The sequence below is a fragment of the Ascaphus truei genome, chromosome 5, assembly GCF_040206685.1.
Source record: "Ascaphus truei isolate aAscTru1 chromosome 5, aAscTru1.hap1, whole genome shotgun sequence".
Classification (NCBI taxonomy): Eukaryota; Metazoa; Chordata; class Amphibia; order Anura; family Ascaphidae; genus Ascaphus; species Ascaphus truei.
In genome coordinates, this window is record NC_134487.1 from 237,289,821 (window position 1) to 237,317,021 (window position 27,201).

The 27,201-nt window shown below is 46.7% G+C and overlaps 1 protein-coding gene across 2 annotated transcripts in view; it reads left to right on the plus strand.

Annotated features, from left to right (window-relative positions):
* LOC142495796 (zinc finger protein 92 homolog) overlaps window positions 1-26,653 on the plus strand; it is a 234,605-nt gene extending 207,952 nt beyond the window's left edge. Inside the window, exons 6-8 of one of the 2 annotated variants that reach the window (XR_012801816.1) lie at window positions 9,859-9,922; window positions 19,685-19,811; window positions 26,086-26,653. Coding sequence is in view for 1 of the 2 variants with exons in the window: in XM_075601768.1 (XP_075457883.1) it covers window positions 9,917-9,922; window positions 19,685-19,811; window positions 25,998-26,200 (336 nt within the window). In the remaining variant the exon portion in view is untranslated. Of the gene's footprint in view, window positions 1-9,858; window positions 9,923-19,684; window positions 19,812-25,997 lie in introns of both variants that reach the window. The other variant, XM_075601768.1, reaches the window with a different exon arrangement.
* Window positions 26,654-27,201: the final 548 nt, after the last annotated feature.

The following is a 27,201-nucleotide window of genomic DNA, read 5'->3' on the forward strand; positions in this document are numbered from 1 at the left end:
TCTGTCAGTCACTCAGTCTCTGTCTGTCACTCTGTCACTCAGTCTCTCAGTCAGTCACTCAGTCTCTCAGTCAGTCACTCAGTCTCTCAGTCAGTCACTCAGTCTCTCAGTCAGTCACTCAGTCAGTCACTCAGTCTCTCAGTCAGTCTTTCAGTCACTCAGTCAGTCTCTGTCACTCAGTCTCTCAGTCAGTCACTCAGTCTCTCAGTCAGTCACTCAGTCAGTCACTCAGTCACTCAGTCAGTCACTCAGTCAGTCTCTCAGTCAGTCACTCAGTCAGTCACTCAGTCTCTCAGTCACTCAGTCAGTCACTCAGTCAGTCACTCAGTCTCTCAGTCAGTCTCAGTCTCTCAGTCAGTCTCTCAGTCAGTCTCTCAGTCAGTCACTCAGTCTCTCAGTCACTCACTCAGTCACTCAGTCAGTCAGTCACTCAGTCAGTCACTCAGTCACTCAGTCTTTCAGTCAGTCTTTCAGTCTCTGTCACTCAGTCTCTCAGTCAGTCACTCACTCAGTCACTCAGTCACTCAGTCAGTCACTCAGTCAGTCACTCAGTCAGTCTCTCAGTCAGTCACTCAGTCACTCAGTCAGTCACTCAGTCAGTCTCTCAGTCACTCTCTCTCAGTCACTCAGTCTCTCAGTCACTCAGTCTTTCAGTCAGTCACTCAGTCAGTCACTCAGTCTCTCAGTCAGTCACTCAGTCTCTCAGTCAGTCACTCAGTCTCTCAGTCAGTCACTCAGTCTCTCAGTCAGTCACTCAGTCAGTCACTCAGTCAGTCACTCAGTCTCTCAGTCACTCAGTCAGTCTCTGTCACTCAGTCTCTCAGTCAGTCACTCAGTCACTCAGTCAGTCACTCAGTCAGTCACTCAGTCAGTCACTCAGTCTCTCAGTCAGTCACTCAGTCAGTCACTCAGTCAGTCACTCAGTCTCTCAGTCAGTCACTCAGTCAGTCACTCAGTCAGTCACTCAGTCAGTCACTCAGTCTCTCAGTCAGTCACTCAGTCTCAGTCTCTCAGTCAGTCTCTCAGTCAGTCACTCAGTCAGTCACTCAGTCTCTCAGTCAGTCACTCGCTCAGTCACTCAGTCAGTCAGTCACTCAGTCAGTCACTCAGTCACTCAGTCTTTCAGTCAGTCTTTCAGTCAGTCTTTCAGTCTCTGTCACTCAGTCTCTCAGTCAGTCACTCAGTCTCTCAGTCAGTCTCTCAGTCAGTCTCTCAGTCAGTCACTCAGTCAGTCACTCACTCAGTCACTCACTCAGTCAGTCACTCAGTCAGTCTCTCATTCACTCAGTCACTCAGTCTCTCAGTCACTCTGTCTCTCAGTCTCTCAGTCTCTCAGTCACTCAGTCTCTCAGTCACTCAGTCTTTCAGTCACTCAGTCTTTCAGTCAGTCACTCAGTCTCTCAGTCTCTCAGTCAGTCACTCAGTCTCTCAGTCAGTCACTCAGTCAGTCAGTCACTCAGTCACTCAGTCAGTCACTCAGTCAGTCACTCAGTCAGTCAGTCACTCAGTCAGTCACTCAGTCAGTCACTCAGTCTCTCAGTCAGTCACTCAGTCTCTCAGTCACTCAGTCTCTCAGTCACTCAGTCTCTCAGTCACTCAGTCAGTAACTCAGTCTCTCAGTCAGTCACTCAGTCTCTCAGTCAGTCACTCAGTCTCTCAGTCAGTCACTCAGTCTCTCAGTCAGTCACTCAGTCACTCAGTCAGTCACTCAGTCTCTCAGTCAGTCACTCAGTCTCTCTGTCAGTCACTCAGTCAGTCACTCACTCAGTCTCTGTCACTCAGTCTCTCAGTCAGTCACTCAGTCTCTCAGTGAGTCACTCAGTCAGTCACTCAGTCAGTCTCTGTCACTCAGTCTCTCAGTCAGTCACTCAGTCTCTCAGTCAGTCACTCAGTCTCTCAGTCAGTCACTCAGTCTCTCAGTCAGTCACTCAGTCTCTCAGTCAGTCAGTCTCTCAGTCAGTCAGTCAGTCTCTCATTCAGTCACTCAGTCTCTCAGTCACTCAGTCACTCAGTCAGTCACTCAGTCTCTCAGTCAGTCACTCAGTCACTCAGTCTTTCAGTGAGTCTTTCAGTCTCTGTCACTCAGTCTCTCAGTCAGTCAGTCAGTCACTCAGTCTCTCAGTCAGTCACTCAGTCACTCAGTCTTTCAGTCAGTCTTTCAGTCTCTGTCACTCAGTCTCTCAGTCAGTCATTCAGTCTCTCAGTCAGTCATTCAGTCTCTCAGTCAGTCACTCAGTCTCTGTCAGTCACTCAGTCTCTGTCTGTCACTCAGTCTCTGTCTGTCACTCTGTCACTCAGTCAGTCACTCAGTCTCTCAGTCAGTCACTCAGTCTCTCAGTCAGTCACTCAGTCTCTCAGTCAGTCACTCAGTCAGTCACTCAGTCTCTCAGTCACTCAGTCAGTCTCTGTCACTCAGTCTCTCAGTCAGTCACTCAGTCTCTCAGTCAGTCACTCAGTCACTCAGTCACTCAGTCACTCAGTCAGTCACTCAGTCAGTCTCTCAGTCAGTCACTCAGTCACTCAGTCAGTCACTCAGTCTCTCAGTCAGTCACTCAGTCTCTCAGTCAGTCTCAGTCTCTCAGTCAGTCTCTCAGTCAGTCTCTCAGTCAGTCACTCAGTCACTCAGTCTCTCAGTCACTCAGTCACTCAGTCACTCAGTCAGTCACTCAGTCTCTCAGTCAGTCACTCAGTCACTCAGTCTTTCAGTCAGTCTTTCAGTCTCTGTCACTCAGTCTCTCAGTCAGTCACTCAGTCACTCAGTCAGTCTCTCAGTCACTCAGTCAGTCACTCAGTCAGTCACTCAGTCAGTCTCTCAGTCACTCAGTCTCTCAGTCACTCTGTCTCTCAGTCACTCTCTCTCAGTCACTCAGTCTCTCAGTCAGTCACTCAGTCAGTCACTCAGTCACTCAGTCAGTCACTCAGTCAGTCTCTCAGTCAGTCACTCAGTCAGTCACTCAGTCTCTCACTCAGTCTTTCAGTCACTCAGTCAGTCACTCAGTCTCTCAGTCAGTCATTCAGTCTCTCAGTCAGTCATTCAGTCTCTCAGTCAGTCTCTCAGTCAGTCACTCAGTCTCTGTCAGTCACTCAGTCTCTGTCTGTCACTCTGTCACTCAGTCTCTCAGTCAGTCACTCAGTCTCTCAGTCAGTCACTCAGTCTCTCAGTCAGTCATTCAGTCTCTCAGTCAGTCATTCAGTCTCTCAGTCAGTCTCTCAGTCAGTCACTCAGTCTCTGTCAGTCACTCAGTCTCTGTCTGTCACTCTGTCACTCAGTCTCTCAGTCAGTCACTCAGTCTCTCAGTCAGTCACTCAGTCTCTCAGTCAGTCACTCAGTCTCTCAGTCAGTCACTCAGTCAGTCACTCAGTCTCTCAGTCAGTCTTTCAGTCACTCAGTCAGTCTCTGTCACTCAGTCTCTCAGTCAGTCACTCAGTCTCTCAGTCAGTCACTCAGTCAGTCACTCAGTCACTCAGTCAGTCACTCAGTCAGTCTCTCAGTCAGTCACTCAGTCAGTCACTCAGTCTCTCAGTCACTCAGTCAGTCACTCAGTCAGTCACTCAGTCTCTCAGTCAGTCTCAGTCTCTCAGTCAGTCTCTCAGTCAGTCTCTCAGTCAGTCACTCAGTCTCTCAGTCACTCACTCAGTCACTCAGTCAGTCAGTCACTCAGTCAGTCACTCAGTCTCTCAGTCAGTCACTCAGTCACTCAGTCTCTGTCACTCAGTCTCTCAGTCAGTCACTCAGTCAGTCACTCAGTCAGTCACTCAGTCAGTCTCTCAGTCAGTCACTCAGTCACTCAGTCAGTCACTCAGTCACTCTCTCTCAGTCACTCAGTCTCTCAGTCACTCAGTCTTTCAGTCAGTCACTCAGTCAGTCACTCAGTCTCTCAGTCACTCAGTCAGTCTCTGTCACTCAGTCTCTCAGTCAGTCACTCAGTCACTCAGTCAGTCACTCAGTCTCTCAGTCAGTCACTCAGTCAGTCACTCAGTCTCTCAGTCAGTCACTCAGTCAGTCACTCAGTCAGTCACTCAGTCTCTCAGTCAGTCACTCAGTCTCAGTCTCTCAGTCAGTCTCTCAGTCAGTCACTCAGTCAGTCACTCAGTCTCTCAGTCAGTCACTCGCTCAGTCACTCAGTCAGTCAGTCACTCAGTCAGTCACTCAGTCACTCAGTCTTTCAGTCAGTCTTTCAGTCAGTCTTTCAGTCTCTGTCACTCAGTCTCTCAGTCAGTCACTCAGTCTCTCAGTCAGTCTCTCAGTCAGTCTCTCAGTCAGTCACTCAGTCAGTCACTCAGTCAGTCACTCAGTCAGTCACTCAGTCAGTCTCTCATTCACTCAGTCACTCAGTCTCTCAGTCACTCTGTCTCTCAGTCACTCAGTCTCTCAGTCTCTCAGTCACTCAGTCTCTCAGTCACTCAGTCTTTCAGTCACTCAGTCTTTCAGTCAGTCACTCAGTCTCTCAGTCTCTCAGTCAGTCACTCAGTCTCTCAGTCAGTCACTCAGTCAGTCAGTCAGTCACTCAGTCACTCAGTCAGTCACTCAGTCAGTCACTCAGTCAGTCACTCAGTCAGTCACTCAGTCAGTCACTCAGTCTCTCAGTCAGTCACTCAGTCTCTCAGTCAGTCACTCAGTCTCTCAGTCACTCAGTCTCTCAGTCACTCAGTCACTCAGTCTCTCAGTCAGTCACTCAGTCTCTCAGTCAGTCACTCAGTCTCTCAGTCAGTCACTCAGTCACTCAGTCAGTCACTCAGTCTCTCAGTCTGTCACTCAGTCACTCAGTCTCTCAGTCAGTCACTCAGTCTCTCAGTCAGTCACTCAGTCTCTCTGTCAGTCACTCAGTCAGTCACTCACTCAGTCTCTGTCACTCAGTCTCTCAGTCAGTCACTCAGTCAGTCACTCAGTCAGTCACTCAGTCAGTCTCTGTCACTCAGTCTCTCAGTCAGTCACTCAGTCTCTCAGTCAGTCACTCAGTCTCTCAGTCAGTCACTCAGTCTCTCAGTCAGTCACTCAGTCTCTCAGTCAGTCAGTCTCTCAGTCAGTCAGTCAGTCTCTCATTCAGTCACTCAGTCTCTCAGTCAGTCACTCAGTCTCAGTCAGTCACTCAGTCAGTCTCTCAGTCACTCAGTCTCTCAGTCTCTGTCAGTCACTCAGTCAGTCACTCAGTCTCTCAGTCACTCAGTCAGTTACTCAGTCACTCAGTCAGTCACTCAGTCAGTCACTCAGTCTCTCAGTCAGTCACTCTGTCTCTCAATCAGTCACTCAGTCTCTCAGTCAGTCACTCAGTCTCTGTCAGTCACTCAGTCTCTGTCAGTCACTCAGTCTCTGTCAGTCACTCAGTCTCTGTCAGTCACTCAGTCTCTGTCAGTCACTCAGTCTCTGTCAGTCACTCAGTCTCTGTCAGTCACTCAGTCTCTGTCAGTCACTCAGTCTCTTAGTCTCTCAGTCACTCAGTCTCTGTCAGTAACTCAGTCTCTCAGTCACTCAGTCACTCAGTCTCTGTCTGTCACTCTGTCACTCAGTCAGTCACTCAGTTTCTCAGTCAGTCACTCAGTCTCTCAGTCAGTCACTCAGTCAGTCACTCAGTCTCTCAGTCACTCAGTCAGTCTCTGTCACTCAGTCTCTCAGTCAGTCACTCAGTCTCTCAGTCAGTCACTCAGTCACTCAGTCAGTCACTCAGTCACTCAGTCAGTCACTCAGTCAGTCTCTCAGTCAGTCACTCAGTCACTCAGTCACTCAGTCAGTCACTCAGTCTCTCAGTCAGTCTCTCAGTCAGTCTCAGTCTCTCAGTCAGTCTCTCAGTCAGTCTCTCAGTCAGTCACTCAGTCACTCAATCTCTCAGTCACTCAGTCAGTCACTCAGTCTCTCAGTCAGTCACTCAGTCACTCAGTCTTTCAGTCAGTCTTTCAGTCTCTGTCACTCAGTCTCTCAGTCAGTCACTCAGTCAGTCACTCAGTCACTCAGTCAGTCACTCAGTCAGTCACTCAGTCAGTCAGTCTCTCAGTCACTCAGTCAGTCACTCAGTCAGTCACTCAGTCAGTCACTCAGTCAGTCACTCAGTCAGTCACTCAGTCTCTCAGTCTCTCAGTCAGTCTTTCAGTCTCTGTCACTCAGTCTCTCAGTCAGTCACTCAGTCAGTCACTCAGTCACTCAGTCAGTCACTCAGTCAGTCACTCAGTCAGTCAGTCACTCAGTCAGTCACTCAGTCAGTCACTCAGTCAGTCACTCAGTCAGTCACTCAGTCAGTCACTCAGTCAGTCACTCAGTCAGTCACTCAGTCTCTCAGTCTCTCAGTCACTCTGTCTCTCAGTCACTCTCTCTCAGTCACTCAGTCTCTCAGTCAGTCACTCAGTCAGTCACTCAGTCACTCAGTCAGTCACTCAGTCAGTCTCTCAGTCAGTCACTCAGTCAGTCACTCAGTCTCTCACTCAGTCTTTCAGTCACTCAGTCAGTCACTCAGTCTCTCAGTCAGTCTCTCAGTCACTCAGTCTCTCACTCAGTCTCTCAGTCAGTCTCTCAGTCAGTCACTCAGTCTCTGTCTGTCACTCAGTCACTCAGTCTCTCAGTCAGTCACTCAGTCTCTCAGTCAGTCATTCAGTCTCTCAGTCAGTCATTCAGTCTCTCAGTCAGTCTCTCAGTCAGTCACTCAGTCTCTGTCAGTCACTCAGTCTCTGTCTGTCACTCTGTCACTCAGTCTCTCAGTCAGTCACTCAGTCTCTCAGTCAGTCACTCAGTCTCTCAGTCAGTCACTCAGTCTCTCAGTCAGTCACTCAGTCAGTCACTCAGTCTCTCAGTCAGTCTTTCAGTCACTCAGTCAGTCTCTGTCACTCAGTCTCTCAGTCAGTCACTCAGTCTCTCAGTCAGTCACTCAGTCAGTCACTCAGTCACTCAGTCAGTCACTCAGTCAGTCTCTCAGTCAGTCACTCAGTCAGTCACTCAGTCTCTCAGTCACTCAGTCAGTCACTCAGTCAGTCACTCAGTCTCTCAGTCAGTCTCAGTCTCTCAGTCAGTCTCTCAGTCAGTCTCTCAGTCAGTCACTCAGTCTCTCAGTCACTCACTCAGTCACTCAGTCAGTCAGTCACTCAGTCAGTCACTCAGTCACTCAGTCTTTCAGTCAGTCTTTCAGTCTCTGTCACTCAGTCTCTCAGTCAGTCACTCACTCAGTCACTCAGTCAGTCAGTCACTCAGTCAGTCACTCAGTCAGTCTCTCAGTCAGTCACTCAGTCACTCAGTCAGTCACTCAGTCAGTCTCTCAGTCACTCTCTCTCAGTCACTCAGTCTCTCAGTCACTCAGTCTTTCAGTCAGTCACTCAGTCAGTCACTCAGTCTCTCAGTCAGTCACTCAGTCTCTCAGTCAGTCACTCAGTCTCTCAGTCAGTCACTCAGTCTCTCAGTCAGTCACTCAGTCAGTCACTCAGTCAGTCACTCAGTCTCTCAGTCACTCAGTCAGTCTCTGTCACTCAGTCTCTCAGTCAGTCACTCAGTCACTCAGTCAGTCACTCAGTCAGTCACTCAGTCAGTCACTCAGTCTCTCAGTCAGTCACTCAGTCAGTCACTCAGTCAGTCACTCAGTCTCTCAGTCAGTCACTCAGTCAGTCACTCAGTCAGTCACTCAGTCAGTCACTCAGTCTCTCAGTCAGTCACTCAGTCTCAGTCTCTCAGTCAGTCTCTCAGTCAGTCACTCAGTCAGTCACTCAGTCTCTCAGTCAGTCACTCGCTCAGTCACTCAGTCAGTCAGTCACTCAGTCAGTCACTCAGTCACTCAGTCTTTCAGTCAGTCTTTCAGTCAGTCTTTCAGTCTCTGTCACTCAGTCTCTCAGTCAGTCACTCAGTCTCTCAGTCAGTCTCTCAGTCAGTCTCTCAGTCAGTCACTCACTCAGTCACTCACTCAGTCAGTCACTCAGTCAGTCTCTCATTCACTCAGTCACTCAGTCTCTCAGTCACTCTGTCTCTCAGTCTCTCAGTCTCTCAGTCACTCAGTCTCTCAGTCACTCAGTCTTTCAGTCACTCAGTCTTTCAGTCAGTCACTCAGTCTCTCAGTCTCTCAGTCAGTCACTCAGTCTCTCAGTCAGTCACTCAGTCAGTCAGTCACTCAGTCACTCAGTCAGTCACTCAGTCAGTCACTCAGTCAGTCAGTCACTCAGTCAGTCACTCAGTCAGTCACTCAGTCTCTCAGTCAGTCACTCAGTCTCTCAGTCACTCAGTCTCTCAGTCACTCAGTCTCTCAGTCACTCAGTCAGTAACTCAGTCTCTCAGTCAGTCACTCAGTCTCTCAGTCAGTCACTCAGTCTCTCAGTCAGTCACTCAGTCTCTCAGTCAGTCACTCAGTCACTCAGTCAGTCACTCAGTCTCTCAGTCAGTCACTCAGTCTCTCTGTCAGTCACTCAGTCAGTCACTCACTCAGTCTCTGTCACTCAGTCTCTCAGTCAGTCACTCAGTCTCTCAGTGAGTCACTCAGTCAGTCACTCAGTCAGTCTCTGTCACTCAGTCTCTCAGTCAGTCACTCAGTCTCTCAGTCAGTCACTCAGTCTCTCAGTCAGTCACTCAGTCTCTCAGTCAGTCACTCAGTCTCTCAGTCAGTCAGTCTCTCAGTCAGTCAGTCAGTCTCTCATTCAGTCACTCAGTCTCTCAGTCAGTCACTCAGTCTCAGTCAGTCACTCAGTCAGTCACTCAGTCAGTCACTCAGTCTCTCAGCCAGTCACTCAGTCAGTCTCTCAGTCACTCAGTCTCTCAGTCTCTGTCAGTCACTCAGTCTCTCAGTCAGTCACTCAGTCTCTCAGTCACTCAGTCAGTTACTCAGTCACTCAGTCAGTCACTCAGTCAGTCACTCAGTCTCTCAGTCAGTCACTCTGTCTCTCAATCAGTCACTCAGTCTCTCAGTCAGTCACTCAGTCTCTGTCAGTCACTCAGTCTCTGTCAGTCACTCAGTCTCTGTCAGTCACTCAGTCTCTGTCAGTCACTCAGTCTCTGTCAGTCACTCAGTCTCTGTCAGTCACTCAGTCTCTGTCAGTCACTCAGTCTCTGTCAGTCACTCAGTCTCTGTCAGTCACTCAGTCTCTGTCAGTCACTCAGTCTCTTAGTCTCTCAGTCACTCAGTCACTCAGTCTCTGTCAGTAACTCAGTCTCTCAGTCACTCAGTCACTCAGTCTCTGTCAGTAACTCAGTCTCTCAGTCAGTCACTCAGTCAGTCACTCAGTCAGTCACTCAGTCAGTCACTCAGTCAGTCACTCAGTCAGTCACTCAGTCAGTCACTCAGTCAGTCACTCAGTCAGTCTCTCAGTCAGTCTCTCAGTCAGTCACTCAGTCAGTCACTCACTCAGTCACTCACTCAGTCAGTCTCTCAGTCAGTCACTCAGTCTCTCAGTCAGTCACTCAGTCTCTCAGTCAGTCTCTCAGTCAGTCACTCAGTCTCTCAGTCAGTCTCTCAGTCTCTCACTCAGTCTCTCAGTCAGTCACTCAGTCAGTCACTCAGTCTCTCAGTCAGTCACTCAGTCTCTCAGTCAGTCACTCAGTCAGTCACTCACTCAGTCACTCACTCAGTCAGTCTCTCAGTCAGTCACTCAGTCTCTCAGTCAGTCACTCAGTCTCTCAGTCAGTCTCTCAGTCAGTCACTCAGTCTCTCAGTCAGTCTCTCAGTCTCTCACTCAGTCTCTCAGTCAGTCACTCAGTCAGTCACTCAGTCTCTCAGTCAGTCACTCAGTCTCTGTCAGTCACTCAGTCTCTCAGTCAGTCACTCAGTCTCTCAGTCAGTCTCTCAGTCAGTCACTCAGTCTCTCAGTCAGTCTCTCAGTCTCTCAGTCACTCAGTCTCTCAGTTTTATATGTTTTATTTAAAAAATTGGTAAAAAAAAACAAATTGTCTTTTCTCTCCAGCTGTCCGATTTCGAGGCTGGTTCGATTTGAAACTGTTTTAAGATACTTCAAGTTCAAGATGCAGGTAAACCATTTATCGCACAGGGTGATTATAAAAGGGATGATATTGCCTGAAAACTGGGCATTATTACAAAGTTAAAAATGGGATGTTGGGGTTTAAATGATGGAGTATAACAAGGCAGTTTGGAGGACAGCAGGATGGTGGGTTGTATATGAATAGGTAAATCATGGCAGGAGGCCCACAGGATGTTGGGGTGTATTGGAGGGGTATACAGTAATCAGACAGCAAGGAGGACAGTAGGAGGTTTTGGTGTTTACGGGGGTTTAAGGCAGTGAGGAGGGCAGCAGGACATCCGGGTTTTTAGGGAGGGGTTTAAGAAGGCTGTGAGGAGGGCAGAAGGATGTTGTGGAGTATAGGGAGGAGTATAACATGGCAGGAGATCAGCAGGATGTTGGAGTGTATACGGAGGGTTATACCATGGCAGTGATGCACCCCAATATCCTGATATCTTCCTCACTACTTTGTTATACCAATCCATGTAAACGCCAACCTCCTGCTACCCTCCTCTGCCTTGCTATACCTTCTATAACAGGATGCAGAGGTGTATAGGGTGGGGTATAGCATGGCAGTGAGGAGGGCAGCAGGATGGTAGGGTGTATAAGAAGGGGTATAAAATGCAGTGAGGATAGCAGCAGGATGTTGGGGTGTATAGGGGGGGTATAACAAGGCAGTAGGATTGGGGTAAAACAGAAATAAACTGTGCGCTACTATCTATCTCCTTATAATTGAATACAGTGCAGTGACTAAACCATATATAAATAAAGTAAACCACAATACCACAGTGAATAAGTGATTAAATAATTAAATTATAACATAACCGTGTGGTTGATAAGGGCGTCTGCTGCTATAAACATTAGGGGTGGCTCAGCACCCCACACACTCTAAGAAATGGAAACAAAAAGAAAACAGCGCACAACGCCAAATAGTGAAGTAATAGAATGTATTACAATGTTAAAGGGGTAATAAATCTGCGTACATCAGATAGAAATAACATGTGCATTTAGTGCATATCACACTGGTTACCACTCTGTAGCTGTAAAACAGGACGGTCTGGCACTCAGCTGTCTCTGCAGGAGCCTCTATGATGGTTCTGGGGCATGGGATCCTTCATGCACTCCTCACACAGCAGGACGCTGCTCACAAGGGGATTCCTTTCAAGCAGCCTGGTAATACTGCAGATTCAGACACTTAGTGGGGCCGCTCCTCAACCGGCGATATACTGCCTCCAGGGGAATTCCCCTACAGTCCCCCGTCTCTCCTGTGTAGATTCGCTGCTTTTCCCAGCTGCTATGATCTTAGGGCAGTCCAGAGCTGTTGGAATTGCTCTGCAAACACTTCCGCAGCTGCAGGGGCTTACACAGCGTGCCACGATGCCGCTCCGTCACGTGGTGTAGCGGAGTGACGTCACAGTTCTCGTGGCAATGGAGGAATCAATAGGGAGGAAGAAGGAGAGTCCCTTACAGTCTCTTACCGGCGCAGAAATCGCTCAGTTAGCACGGTGGCAGCCAATATAAGCTGATCGTGATACAGATCCAAAGGATGAATATAGGCAAAATTATGGCATTCATACATCCAACATGTTTCGTAGATCTAACTACTTATTCAGGGAATAATTTGGCCATTACCCAGAGGTCTTAAATACCTCTCAGAGATGTCTCATTGGTCATACAAATAGAGTTAGACCAATCATCTGAGCTATGGTCAAAGTATTAGGGAAGATTTATTTTTACTTTTAAAACAACAACTTTATTAACAAATGAACAATCACATATATATAAAAAAAAAAAAAAACACTAGCATATAATCTAAACCTAACATGAACATAAAACCATGCTGGAATAAAAAGAAACACATTATTAGTATATTAAAAGATTAAAATAGACATCATAAATTCCTTAAGCAATATAAAAAAAAATATATATATATAACTAGAAATAGCAGGTAAGCTACAGCAGGGAGAAGGAAACACATAGCAGTGCCTTATCACTAAATCTAATGAGGACGTGGGCTGGAGGTTTTAATATAATGCCCAAATATCCACATCCTCATTGTGCCCCTTGGGGGACATGGTATCTAGCTTATGTATCCAATAAGTAGGATTGGGGTGTATTGTGAGAGGAATAGCATGGCAGTGAGCAGAGCACCAGTTTGTCTGGGTGTATTGGAACAAGTATATCAATGCAGTAAGGAGGGCAGCAGGATGTTGGGGTGTATAGGGAGGGTATAACAGCTGGAGGACAGCAGGATGTTAGGGTTTATAGGAAGAGGGTATTGGGTAGTGAGTAGGGCAGTAAGGTAGTGAGTAGGGCAGTAGGATTGGGGTGTATAGTGAGAGGTATAGCATGGCAATGAGCAGAGCAGCAGTATGTCAGGGTGGTTAGGGACAGGTATATGAAAGCAGTGAAGAAGGCAGCAGGATGTTGGGGTGTATAGGTCAGTGTATAACTGTCAAGGGAGACCAGGCAGTTTACACCTTTTTACCAGTATCTTTCATTGAGCAAAACAAGGTAATAAAATAAATTGTAATTTATTCGCTCAAATTGGCTTACACACTATGATACACAAAATACAGACGAAAAACACACTTGTTGGGGGTCTGGGGATCGAAAACTAGACTCTCCTATGTGCAGGGAACTCTAAATAAGAGTTTTACCCTGACCGAGACTTAGCCCGAAATCTCCTGGTTCCCAAATCGTCGTGAAGTTCCTCACGCCACCGCTCCCTTGTCTTCTGAGAACTTGGACTTTTCTTGACGGCGAGCTGCCACAGTTCTCTGGAATCTAAATCGGCATCAAATTCCAGCCTTAACCGCTATGTTCAATTTTGAGAACTTGGTCACAAAAAGCTGGACTTATAATCTGGCAGGCAGGCTTTCCTGGTTTGCAATCGAAGCCGGTTGCTCTTCTATTCGCTCAAGAGCAACATTGAAAAGCCCGCTCGCGCTCTTAGTATTGGGAATCTCCAATATCATTGGCTTAGACGATTCTTATAGTATTCTGAGTTTCATTCATGAAACTCGGCAGCCAATCAACGCGTGGGAACTTTCTCAGTAGGCAATCAGAGCCAAGCCAGTCTGAAAAGCCGGGTCAGTGGGAAATATGAAATTGCCAGGGGACCTGCGCAAGTTTGCCACCTCCGTCCTTGGCTTTCTCGTTGCCACCCACTGGGTCAGGCTCCACTAGGTCTGACTCCTATAGAGATTTTAAACAATTTACACTATAAATAAGTTCACAGAGTCACTAATTGATGTAATGGTCCTGATTCCTGCTTTTGAACTACGCTGGAAAGGAGGATATCATCAATACCAGACTGCATCATTACTGCTGTGATGCTGCCTATACCATTTATATTTGCTGTGACTTCACTTCTTCTCAAATTATGCACTTCTTTTTACCAGCCTCATTATGTCTCTAACTCTATTCATATATCTCCATCTCTCCTTCCTTCACCACTTCTCTGTTCACATGAACTCATTTCTTACCTGTGCCTTCTGACACCACAAAGCTATATCCCCAGCAATATATCATCCTCACATATTCTCTTTCTACCCATGCTTCTCCTCCTTGCTTCTGGGGATATCTCTCCCAATCCTGGTCCCTACCTTATTCCTACATGCGCTCGTCCTCGCCTGCCAATTGCAACCTCTACTCCTTCTGGTGTCAATCCCTCCAACCTCATACCCATCCCCTGCCACCCTCCCTCCTCTCTCCCTTTCTCCTGTGCCCTTTGGAATGCTCGCTCCCTTTCTAACAAGTTCCTCTCTGTACATTACTTTTTTCTCTCTCACTCTCTGCTCCTTTTTGCTATAACTGAGACCTGGCTCACTTAGTCTGACTCTGCTCTGGAAGCTGCCCTCTCCTATGGTGGCCTTTCCTTCTCCCACACTCCGCGCCCTGATGGCAGGGGTGGAGGTGTGGGGATCCTGCTCTCCTCTCTCTGCCGTTACCAAACCCTTCTTATTCCTCCATCTCTTGCTTTTCCCTCCTTTGAGGCTCACACTGTCCAGATCTTCTCTCCTCTCCCTGTCCATGTGGCGGTCATCTATCGCCCACCTACCTCTACTCATCCCCCTTCTGCCTTTCTCTCTCACTTTGAATCCTGGCTCTCTTTCTCTCCTCAGACTCCCCTGTTCTTCACCTTGGGGACTTCAATTGCCACACTGATGACCCCTCTCTCCCTTGGGCTTCCCGCTTTCTTTCTCTAACCTCTTCTTTTGGCCTTCAACAGTGGACTGCAGCCAGCACCCACAAGAATGGGCACTACTTAGACCTGGTTTTCACTAAAAACTTCTCTCTCTCCGATTTCTCAATTTCCCCTTTTCCTCTCTCTGACCATCACCTCATTCTCTCTCTCGCTTCTCCCCTTCTCCACCTCCATCTGCCCCCCGGTTCTGCAGAAACCTGCGCTCTATTCACTTACCTGACTTTGAGTCCACTTTATGCTCCTCCCTCTCCTCTCTCTAAGCTCTGCTACAGACCCCAACAACCTGGTCAGGAACTACAATTCTGCCTTGTCCTCCTTTCTTGATCTACATGCCCAGCTTTCTCTCTGCCGCCCTCGCCCTTCTAACCCTAGACCCTGGCTAAATTCCCACACACGCATGCTGCGTTCCTCCACTCGTTCCTCTGAACGCCTCTGGAGGAAATCTCATACTCTCGCAGACTTCCTTCACTACAAATTTATGCTATCCTGTTTCAACTCTGCCCTCTCGCAAGCTAAACAAGCCTACTTTTATTCACTAATCAACATGCACAAGTCTAACCCACGCCGACTGTTCTCTGTCTTTGATACTCTACTCAAACTACCCTCAGCTGCCTCTCCTTCCTCCATCTCCGCTCAGGACTTTGCTGACTATTTTATGGAAAAGGTAGAATCCATACGTCAGAACATCCCCTCTGTCTCTTCCTCCCATCCTACACCTCTTCCTAACTCTCCTCCTTCCTTCCTTGACTCTTTTTCCACTGTCTCAGAGGAGGATGTGTCGCTGTTGATCGCCTCTTCTCCCTCTACCACTTGCCCTCTTGATCCCATTTCCTCCCATCTCCTAAAACCTCTTGCTCCTACTATAATCCCTACGCTCACACACATTTTTAACTCCTCCCTCTGCTCTGGAACCTTTCCATCCTCCTTCAAACATTCTACAGTCATACTATTATTCAAAAACAGCAAGCTTGACCCTACCTGTCTTTCTAACTATCGACCTGTCTCCCTCCTGCCTTTTGCCTCTAAACTCCTTGAACGTCGTGTATTCTCTCGCTTGCTCCATTTTCTCAACACCTATTCTCTCCTAGACCCTCTACAATCTGGCTTCCGCACTGCTCACTCCACGGAAACAGCCCTCACTAAAATAACTGACGACCTCCATGCTGCCAAAGACAGAGGTCATTACACTCTGCTCATATTACTCGACCTCCCTTCAGCATTTGACACCGTGGACCACCCTCTTCTCCTTCACATTCTCCATACTCTTGGTATTCGGAACAAAGCTCTATCCTGGATCTCATCCTACCTCTCCCATCGTACTTTCAGTGTCTCTTCTGCTAACACCTCCTTTTCCTCTATTGATCTCTCTGTGGGGGTACCCCAGGGCTCTGTCCTGGGACCTCTTCTCTTTTCTCTGTACACATTCTCTCTAGGTGACCTAATAACATCTTTGGGTTTAATTATCACCTCTATGCTGACGACACACAAATATACTTTTCAACACCTGACCTTACACCTACTGTACAAACCAAAGTTTCTGAATGTCTCTCTGCTATATCATCCTGGATGGCCCTCCGCCGCTTTAAACTCAACATGGTGTGACAAACGCCCCTCTTTTGTAGCGCTGACGTCTGTCTGGGTTCTTCCCAACACAGTATTCTAGGGTTAATTATACAACAAACAGGAACATGCAAAGTATTACGTTGCTTAACTCAGGCTTCTGCCTGCTTTATTTTCATCCAAGTAAGGTACTGCAGCTTTAACATGTGTAGGTTAGAGGCACTCAGACATTTTCATTCAGCGGTTCACTTATATCAGTGTCATAGTATTTCCCACACTGTTATTTCAAGTAACAAGAAACTAAATTATATAAACAAAATCCTATCCCTTTCAGGGATCTAACTACACAGCATAATCAACCTCTAACTGCTGCTGGGCCAACTAACCTGGTTCCCCAGCTTAAAACAATGCCCTCTCATTTAGGGTCACTAGATACAGCATAGTCTTTTAGAAACAGCAATACATATTTGTTTGTCTTATCTGTTCGTGGTGGGAACTCTGTCCCAAGTGTCCAGGCAAATCCTCTGGTACTGTGATACTTGGAGGGGCCGTCCACCCCGAACTGGATTCCGGGGAGCAGCGACACCCCCAGCCTTCAGGCTCTAAGGAGAGAGACTGAAATGCAAACCTCTCTGCTCTAAATACCTGTGCAAGTGATTAGAAGAGCAGGTGAGGGAGAACTAGACCCATTGTAATCTGTGGTCTGGATTTTCCATCCAGCAGCCTGAGTTAATGTGAAGCTGTGGAATGGAACATTTTTAACTATTCCTGCACTTTCTGACCTAAAACGGGGCAGCAAGCTGCCTAACATCTTTGGACTATGTCACAATGGCTAAAACAGAGCTCCTCGTACTTCCTCCCAAACCTGGCCCTACTACCTCCTTCCACATTACTTTTGGAACTACGATCATTCACCCAGTAGCCCAAGCACGCTGCCTATGGGTCACAAAGTTTGGCCCCCTGCAGACGCACTTACCAGAACTCCCTCATACGGTCTCTGTACGTTCTCCCTACCTACCAATTAGACTGTAAGCTCCTCGGGGCAGGGACTCCTCTTCCTTAATGTTAATTTTATGTCTAAAGCACTTATTCCCATGCTCTGTTATTTATTTGATTACCACATGTATTACTACTGTGAAGCGCTATGTACATTAATGGCGCTATATAAATAAAGACATACAATACAATACTAAAATGTTATTGTTTTATTTTAACTGGGTTCTTTGATTCCTACTCAATAGATGGCCATTGCAATTTATCCTATTTGCTAGGACCATAGTTGTCCCAAACATACATTACTATTCTAACATAGAGTGCAACTTACTGGAGAATTCTTTTGTATCTTCTTCGATCATATCCTATGCTCCACTACAGTAGGTCTGGCAAAAGAAATGGCAGCCCGGACGAGTGCCATTGTCCTCCGGACCTGGTACTTGAGCCCTTCCCTGCTACCCAAATGGCTTTCAAACCTTTGGCATCTCTGGCTACTTTGAATTCTTACTGGCGCCTATGGGTTAGCCCTGACAGTCTGTTGGAACATCAGTTCCGAAAGTCCCAGCTCATTAAAATACATTACAATGTATCAATAAACTATACCTTAATACATCCCTAAGCCCCTGGGTATGAGGAATAGAAAGATGTATTTATTATGTAGCCTTTATTCCCCACACTCCTTAGGCTGCAGTCCCAGTAACTGCTACAGCGCACACCTCGCGCTGTGCGTATAAGCACCGCCCCTCAATGGGGCTGGGCACAGTACGCACCTTCCCGCTGAAGGTGCACCGTGCCGTACTGCAAGGTTTTTTAAACTCAATAAAATTGAGTTTAGAACTTGCGACGGAGGCGTGGCCACGCCCCTGCCGGCGGTTCACTTAATGAGGGCGTACCAGCCGCGTGAGGTCATGGCCACGCCCCCACAAAACTCCCACCATGCCTCCTCCCGTCACAATCTCCCTCTCTCCCTGGAAGACCGCTGATCGCGGTTAGCGCTATGCACGCGCCGCCCCCTCCAACCCCCCTGCCGGTCACACCTGCCACAGTGCTGACTGGGACCGCAGCCTATGACTGGACTCTGAGAGTCCCCTCACAACCTTATCTACGGTTGGAGCACCCACAAACCCAATACAGGTTCTGGGCTACCTCAGCAGTAACTGTGTATACCCCTTAACATAGGGACCCCTCATAGTTACAGGGACACTTTACATCCCTTTGCCCCATTTACCTTTCTGGGCTGTGCTGAAGCAGGAAACCCTAGCGGTGAGTCGTGCAAGCGTTTTCGAGGGGAGATATTGCTGGGACATCGTGCCTACATGTATCTGAAAATCGGCCATGATTCCCGGGTACATTTTTAGGGGAACTGACAATTCCGGACCCCAACTACCTACTGCTGCTGCCTCTCCTATCCTCCTACTTACCCGTAAAAATGCGGGGATGTTTTCAATTTGTGTCTGGCTTTTCCGCGCGTCGGCCGCATCATCAGACAAGCGCTAATGCGGCTTAACATTGAAAGCGCCCGCGGTGCCGGAAAACAGCGAAAAAACACAGCATCTGCCCGCGTTTTTAAAAATCCCGCGGTGGCGGCCGCAGGAGGTTAAAGGCGGCCACCACTGTAGACACATTCTGACAAGAATTCCTCTGCAAACCCCCCCTTGAAACTCATGCCCTAGCAATCCCTGCTCACTGGCATGCCCGGAAAGATAAACACATGCAATAAAAATATTTTATGTTATGCATTGGAAAGTTACAATGTTACTGGGCCCAAGAGTTAACTCTCTTTTACCCCTATATATAGTGGCCAGGGGTTATAAAAAATGGGCTTAACCTTTATTTGAGAGCCTGGTTACCACGTACTGTCTCAATAACAATGCAGTGAATAAGCATCAGCAGGTTGGGTTGTATAGGGAGGGATTTAAAATGCAGTGAGGACGGGGATCAGGATGTTGGGTTGTATAGGGAGGGGTATAACAAAGCAGTGGAGAGCAGCATGATGTTGGGATGTATAGGGAGGGGGCATTGAGGAGGGCAGCAGGATGTTGCAGTGTGTGGGGAGGGTGAGGAGGGCAGCAGGATTTCAGGGTGTATAGGGAGGGATATAACAAGGCAGAGGAAAGGGGATCATGATGTTGGGGTGTATAGGGATGGGAATAAAATGTCAGTGAGTAGGGCAGTAGAATGTTGGGGTGTCTATGCAGGGTTATACCATGGCAGTGAGGCACCCCAACATCCTGCTGCCCTCCTCACTACCAGGCTATAGCCCTCATTAAACAGGATTCTGGGATGTATAAGGTGGGGTATAGCATGGCAGTGAGGAGGGCAGCATGATTTTTGGGTGTATAGGGAGGATTATAAAAATGCAGTAAGGAGACAGCAGGATGTCAGAGTGCATAGGGTAGGGTCTAGCATGGCAGTGAAGAGGGTAGGAGGATTTTGGGGTGCATAGGGAATAGTATAACTAGGCAATGAGGAGAGCAGTAGGATGTATAAGGAGGATTGTACCATGGTATTGAGGAGGACAGCAGGATGTTGGGGTGTATAGGGAGAGGTATTCAATGCATTGAGGAGAGCAGCAGGATGTCGGGTTTTATAGGGAGGGGTATAACAATGCAGGAGGACAACAGGATGTCTGTGTGAGAGTATAGGGAGGGGTAAACCATGGCTGTAAGGAAGGCAGTAAAATGTTGGGGTATATGTGAAGGGTTTGCACAGATAAAAGCCACGGTCTTTAGGGAGTGCTGGGATGATGGGGCATATCTGCCCTTCCATTGGCTGCCTGCCTGCCGTCCACGTGATCGCGTTGCGGCACAACAAAATTCTTGTCTTCCCTGCCAGCATACGTGTCATCGCGCTTTGCATGCCACACACACACGGCCACTGGGGCCTGCTCCATAGAGGGCTGTGGTGTGGTGCGCACACCACAGCGGCCACTGGGGACCTGGTCTTATATACACACATCTCTGAACCGGAATAAGAGTATCCCGATTTATGAAATTGTCTGTGTTTTAGGTACCAATAAAGTTTGATGACGTGGCTGTGTACTTCTCGGAGTCGGAGTGGGGGTATTTAGGAGAGGGGCAGAAGCTGCTTTATAGGGACGTGATGATGGAGAATTACCAGACCCTTAACTCTCTGGGTAAGCAAATACTTCTTTACAGCAGCAATACTACATTTCCCCCCCCCCCCCACACACCCTTTATTATTTATTTTTCTTATTTCATATGTAAAGTATGTGACGATGGATTATTCTGCACTCTTGCCTAAACTGGTGCTCCTGTTATAAATCTGGTAAAATCATGATTGCGTACCTAACTGAATGGCTGCCTTCTAACTATGCTACAGTCTGTGAAATGCTGTTGCTGATATGTAACATATTGCGAAGTTTAACACATTATTGTTGGATATTTCAGAGTAATAAACAGTTTGCTGTTATAGAACAAAGCAACATATCTGATTATGATACTTTATTGCCAAAGGGCAGAGCTCAAAAAGGTGAGTGTAACGCTCGGCCTGCCCACAAGCCAGACGAGACCCCGGGACTGAGGTGGAAAGGAGTAATACCACACACCTAACAGTAAACGGGGCACGGCCGGAGTGTGGAAGTAGCGTAGATGGTCCAGGTAAAAAAATAGATAAGGTACCGTACTTGTCAACTCCAGCGGTGGAAGTTAAAGTCCGTAAGCCAATGGTCGTGGGATGGAGAGAGCAGCGTAGTAGATTGTCCGTTAGCCGTGTCCAGGGGATATAGAAGTCTGCAAGGTAGAAAGTCCAAAGCCAAATCCAAGGGGTTCCAGAGAGCAGCGTAAACGAAGTCCAAAGCCAAAGGTCAAAATCCAGGGAGGTCAGCAGAATATCCAGGGACAGGAACAGGAACTGAAAGTGAGAAGGGGCCAGGCAACAGCAGACAGCACCAAGGTACAGAAGCTATGCAGAGCAAGGAGGAAATGGTGAAGGGAGACTAAATAGGGGGCTGGGACCTATCAGAGGAAAGGGGGACAGAGGAGCAGCCCGAAGGAGGACCTGATTGGCCCCAGCCTGCAAGACACTTCTCCCCTATCAGAGTGAGGGGAGGGACGGGGCAGCGTCCCGAGGGAGGACCTGATAGGGGAGAAGTGCCTGGGAAGCTGGGACCTGTCAGAGCAAGGGGAGGAGCGGAGGAGCGGCCCGGGGAAGGATCAGATAGGGGAGAAGGGCCTGGGGGGCGGACCTGACAGGGCAGGGAAGCGCGTGATGCGCGTGCCGCGTCAGAGGAGGCGGAGTCAGGCGCCCGGCGCCAGCAAATGGAGGCCTGAGTCTGCGCGCGCCCGTAAGGGTGACGCGTGCGACCGTAAGTGCGGGGGCAGCCGTGGAGGGGGCCGCAAGGAGTGAGGGACACCGCCGGGGAGCCTGGGCGGCACAGATCAAAGGTAAGGAGGCGCTGGAAGCGGGTGTACCCTCAGCGCGGATCCTTACAGTGAGAGCCTGAATCAAAAGTGGAAGTGGATATGACAAAATAAATGGTTGCTGTAGCAACCAAAGGATGATCAGTACATTCAATAAAATCATTAAAAATGGCATTACAAGTTTTTTTTAAAATGTAGTCAGTGTTTATCTAATACTACAGAACTGGTTTTAGTTCAAATAATAATTTTAAAAATATATAGGATTTTTCACGTTTTGCTGCTTTAATTCCTAGAGCTGCAGTCCAATCTAAGACCAAAATATTAATAGATGTTTTTTGCTGAATACATTAAACCAAGAGATTGACATATTTTAATTAATTTGCTGGCATGGAGGATATGTGCCCATGGAGTACCTGATCCATCATACGGGCGCTCTAAAGGTTCAGTGTACAATCCCGCACTGCCAGACAAAAAACACTCTTTTGTAAAGCCTTTTAAAAACAAATTTGCTTCCTTAAACTATCTAATTGAACTAAAAGAAAATATTTGGCTGCTTCAGTTCCTTTGTAAAATAATTCCAAATTGAATTTCCTCAAAGCCTCTCAGTGGGGGGACATGTTTGTCAATCAAGTGTTTTGTGTACCCTTATTCCACCTTGTCCATATTGTTGAGCCGATAAAGGGAATGGGGATACAGGTTGGCTTTACCTCTGGTATCCTCTCCCAAGGCTCGATTCACAATGTTTATCATCGTATCAAGGGGACTGACCCTTTAAACGGGTCACTGCCCTTATTACACTTTGGTCCAAGGAGAGACGGACACCTTAAACCGGTCGCTGCTATTAGTACACCTTGGTTCTAGGAGGGACTGGCCCCTTAAACGTGTCACTGCCAGATTGGCATAATATAAGATCGCAAGCCATTCAGATATTACATTTCTTAAAAAAATAATTGAATCTTGTAGATCCTGGAGACTTCTCTACCCATTGCAGAGGGATTATACCTCTGTTTCATGTGCGCATAATTATGTCACACATTGATTACCTGTTGGTCTCGACCCTCTTTTCCAGAAATTATCCAAAGCTAAGATTTACAAGCCTGTATATCAGACCACACCCCAGTAGGGCTCCAAATACAGTTGGACCCTGATACGATGGTCCCGAGAACATGGTCGTTCCCCTCCAAATTGTAAGCTCAGGGCAGCTTTTGAGCAGCAGTTCATAATAAATGGGCACAATTCAAAGACAATAACGCAGAACATATAGGGGACCCTTTTATTGTTTTGGGAAACTGCTTAGTAGTCCAAAGAGGGGACATAATATTGTACGTCTCTTACCAGAGAAAAAAAACAATGGAAAATATCTCTATTGTAACTACAAGTTAACTGAAACTTACTCCAAAGTCAAAGAATCACTGACTCCTCATAACATAAATGTGTATTTGGTTAAAAAAAGTGCGCTTGATATACTATTACATGAGAGAACTGCTGAATCAAAATTATTGAAATGCAAGATTTATGCGTTACGGGAATAAAGCCGGGAAGATGCTTGCTAACTTAGTACCACAATCGCTCCACCTGTCATATAGCGGCCTTGAGACCAGACTGGGACTAGGCATACTTGTAACAAAAAAAAGCAGACATCTTGCATAAATTCTACGCAGACCTATATAATCATCTAAACATTAACCTAGATCGGCAGGATTAATTCTGGAGAGATCTAAGACTCCATTAGCTGTCAGAACTCAAAAGATATTCTAAACATCTCCATCACCACAGAGGAAGTCTCTAGAGCTATTACAAGGCTTAAAACACTTAAAGCTCCAGGACCTAAGGGTTACTCGTCAAAATATTTTAAACATCTGACCATAGAAATAACACCACACCTGGTAGAGGTACTGTAAGGAATCCGTTCCTGGGTTTGGCTGGAGCTCACTCCTGCAGAGTTGGTGAGCTCTCAGACAGCCCTCCCCTTGGATCTGCAAGCACTATCACCTGTGCTTGCAATCACTGCAGCTCTGTCTCTCTGCTCTGGCATTGGAGAAATTCTCACACACCCCTGTATTGGGATTGGCTATCTGCCGTTCTTATACTGGGCTCTCCCTTTCCCTCATTGCTGAGCATAAACCAAGATTCACTTGGATGTAACTGTGTTTCCACATCCACTCCTGCCTTGCCTTTTTCCTGAGACCTGCTGCATTCACCCCAGGCAGAGGTCTTGTTCCTAGTTCCTGTACTGAAGCGCTGGATCCCCAGTGCTAGTCTAGCCTTGTTCCTGGGAGCTGCTGCATTCACCCCTTACAAAGACCTTAATCATGGGCCGCTCCTCGGGCAGAGGCCATTCCCACGATTCAGCTGCTAAGCTGAAGCGCTTTACACCAGCCTACCAGTTGCCGAACCCCAGCCTGGATATCAACTACTCTGATGTCTCCAACTGTTCCCCCGGCTTGTCCATGGATTACCCTGCTTTCTCCAACCCTGAACAGGCTACGATTGACTACAAACTGCGCAATCCAGAACTGGCTTTGTTGTCTAAGGTCGGTGTATACACATCCCCACCTCAGACCCGCGGTCCTGTCCCAGTTTGTGGTGAGCATGTCTGTTACAGGTATATAATTTGAATAATGTCACTAGGAAAAAGCCCCCTGGGTTTTGGTTCAGTGGTAATCAAATGAATCCCAAAAAAATATAAAGACTCGTAAGAGCTGGCTTCTTACTAACCAATTTCCCTCCTCAATCTTGACTACAAAATAGTAACCAAAATTCTAGCAGATAGACTTCAACATCTTCTCCCTGAGGTGATTACACCCACACCAAACTGATTTTGTGAAGGGCAGACAGAGCTGCTAGATTAGCTCATGGGGGCAATGTATCGGACTACCATGGATTTGTCCAGGGGGTACTCGCAAATCCCACTGACCCAGGAGGCGCGGTACAAGTCAGCTTCCATCACTCCGAGTGGCTTATATGAATTTCTAGTTACCTTCCAACGCCTCGTCAATAGGTTACTGGCAACCGATTTGTAGCAAGACAGCGATAAAATAAACCTGTAAGTTTATTTCTTTTTAGACTAACACACACAGTAAAACGAATAACACGGGATAAAAACACACAAAAATCACAGGAACGAAATACCAGGTCACACAGGTAGCAGTTTATTCCTCAGGATTAGATCTTCACAGGATTCAACAACAACACGGGAATGAGGGTTACACGCATCTTTATAGACAGGGGTCCCTATACCTAACCTTTGCTCAATTCCATTGGTGGGAGAATATCTTCCTCCAATCAAAACCTGTTTGGAGAGATACCCGGGCGCTATCTCTGTGGAGCTTGTCGGATATACGGAAATGTAAGAGTAGGGGGGTATGATACTGCCTGAGAGTGGTTTTCAAATGATGTCCTCCTGTGACTCGGAACCCCGGCAGGATCTATCCAGGACCCTTATAGGCAATGAATACAAAAAGGATGGGGGAGCACAGTTGTGGGAAACAGGCAGTGTAATAGATCTAATAATTGACACTTAATAAAATGTAGCGGTTATACCCTGAGCAAGCGTAATGGCTCAGGTGGCTGATGTCCAATTTTAAGGGGTGAACATACATAAATGTGTATGTGTGGGTGGAAGGGTAAAAATAATAATATATAACTTACACGGCCTTGTGTAAGCTCAGTCGCTTCAAGGTTTCTTTGGGAATCCAGTTGATCTTGCGATGATGCTTTTCTCCCCGCGGTGTGAGTTCTTCTTCTTGTTGTATGTTCTGCTTACTTCGTTGGTTCAATGTTCCGCTCCAGGGGGATTTCCTCTCATATAAACAAAAAAAGAGGATAGGATTAAGTCATACGTATATAGAGACTTCAATGAGGGGTGGATGGGGTATTTGTAAGCCACTGAAATAAAATGGTATAATCTAGCACTCACACGGGCTAATGTTAGTGTGTTCCTATCTTGGTATCTTGTTTCTGCCCATTAAGTGATATTACCCAATTGGTAGCAGATGGTGATGGAGGGGTGGGGACAAAGATACAAAGTGTATATATAACACACTACTCACACGGGCCAGTGTGAGTACACACTCCTAGCGGTTTCTTTGCACTTCTATTCCTGGTGTAGCTGAAGCTGAAGATGGGTTTAAACAACAAATGAAAGACACTATGGTCTGGAGGATAAAAAACTAATTTTAATAAAAAACATGAAAATAAACCTATAAAAACAGAAACCAAAGGCTTCTGTGGGGAAGTAAAAGCAAGGAGGGGGGCAGTGTGGTGTATAGTAGTAGGGGGTCTCGCCTTCCATGTCCGGATGGGGAGCTACAACTACACCTCTGCCTCCTCTGTGGTGTGCTGTGAAATGTCCCTATATGTTGATATAGACAGGTTAATATTTATGATTATTATAATTATCTAACTATAATTAGTGATTATAATATATATTTTTTAATAGTGTTTATTGTAATTTAGTTATTATTATTTATTGACTTTATTATCTATTATATATTTTTTAACCTGTCTCTTATCTGTTTGATTTAATCTATTCCTTGTTTTCATCTATGTTGCTTAAATGTTGGTTTCATATTATCTCTTGCTACTACTGTTTATACTATTTTTCAGTAGTTTTGCAATAAGTTGTTTATTAATATTTGTTGTTATATGTATTATGTATACACTTGTATGTTATTATCCCTCTCTCCCCCTTTTATACACCACTATGCTTGTATAGATGGAACATCAATCTCATTAATTAACTTGCAGCTGCATATAGGAGTTGCCGTCCTTAACCAATTTATTACTGACCTATCACAGTCAAGCCGGTGGTATATAGAGGTATATGAGATAGTTCACCACTCTTTGACAAAGTCCCTTGCGGGATGAAACGCGTCAGAGGTTCCTAGCTTCGTGATGTTTGTTCCCTTTTTTTCAATAAATTAGTCGTTTTTTGTTAGAGCTGCGTGTGGTTCCATACTTACCTCAGTGCACCGCTTCTTCGTTTGGCTGTTCCGGTTACTATTGCTGGTTGCACGTGGATCCCAGGACACACATCTCTGCAGGCATTCACTCAACGGTGGTTCACCCTCATCTCATCGGTTACACCGGATCAAGCAGCGTGACAGCAGGTATCTTCATTGGCAGAGTGGATGATGGGTGACTTAGCGTCAGCCTGGCTGTTCTTTGGATGGTCGGCGACTCTTAGTGTCGCCTCACCTTACCCCTTCCCCCAGCCTGCTCCACTGGGTCCGCTTAATACGCTTGATTAGAGTGTCATTTATATGCTGCAGACGTGTGTCATCATGACCTACTGTAAGAATAAGATATTCTACTGTACGCTTGTTGGCCCTTGAGCACTGGCAGCAGAATTCTTCTGTGTTTCCTAGGTATTGATCTCATACTGATGATCTGTCATATGTGATTTACTGTAAAACAATTCTGCGTCAACATTTTTGAACAATTTTACATTTATTACACCTGTAATTCCCTTTAATACCTAACACATCTCTTAGATCTTTTTTCTTATTGGATGTTGTACCTTTTAGAAGACTAGGAGCCAATAAAGTTTTTAAATTGTTTGATTTTGTGAAAACAATAGGGGGTTTACTTGCCAGAAATTTAGACAATATTGGGTCCATACATAAGATATGCCAATGTTTGTTTAAAATGTATTTTATTTTGTTATGAGAACTATTAAATTTTGTAACAAAATATGGTGCTTCTTTTTTCTGATTTTGTTTCTGAATATCCCTGGTAATTTGAACATTGGTTGGTGAATGAGCAGGACTGGATTCATCCTCTAATACTTGATTTAATAAATCTGGGTTTCTAGTCAAAGTAGCAACTGAATTCCTTTGTTTTTTGGTTTTATGTGTAATTAATTTTTCCTGGTCACCCTGGCAGTGAGCACCTTTGGGTTAATCCCTCCTCACTCTAGGTAGGACAGGAAATTGACTTTTGCAGGTAGGCCATAAAGGCCCCTCCCTCTACTTGCACCTTAGTCTTTTTCCTGTCCTCACAGCTAGGAGTAGGATTTGTTATTTTCTAAGGGACTCACATAACTGCACCTTGTGCAGCGATCCAGGGATCTCAGCCTCTCTGCCCTGAAGCTCCGATCGACGCGCCCCTGAGGGTGGCACGACAGAGACCCCCAGGAGTCGG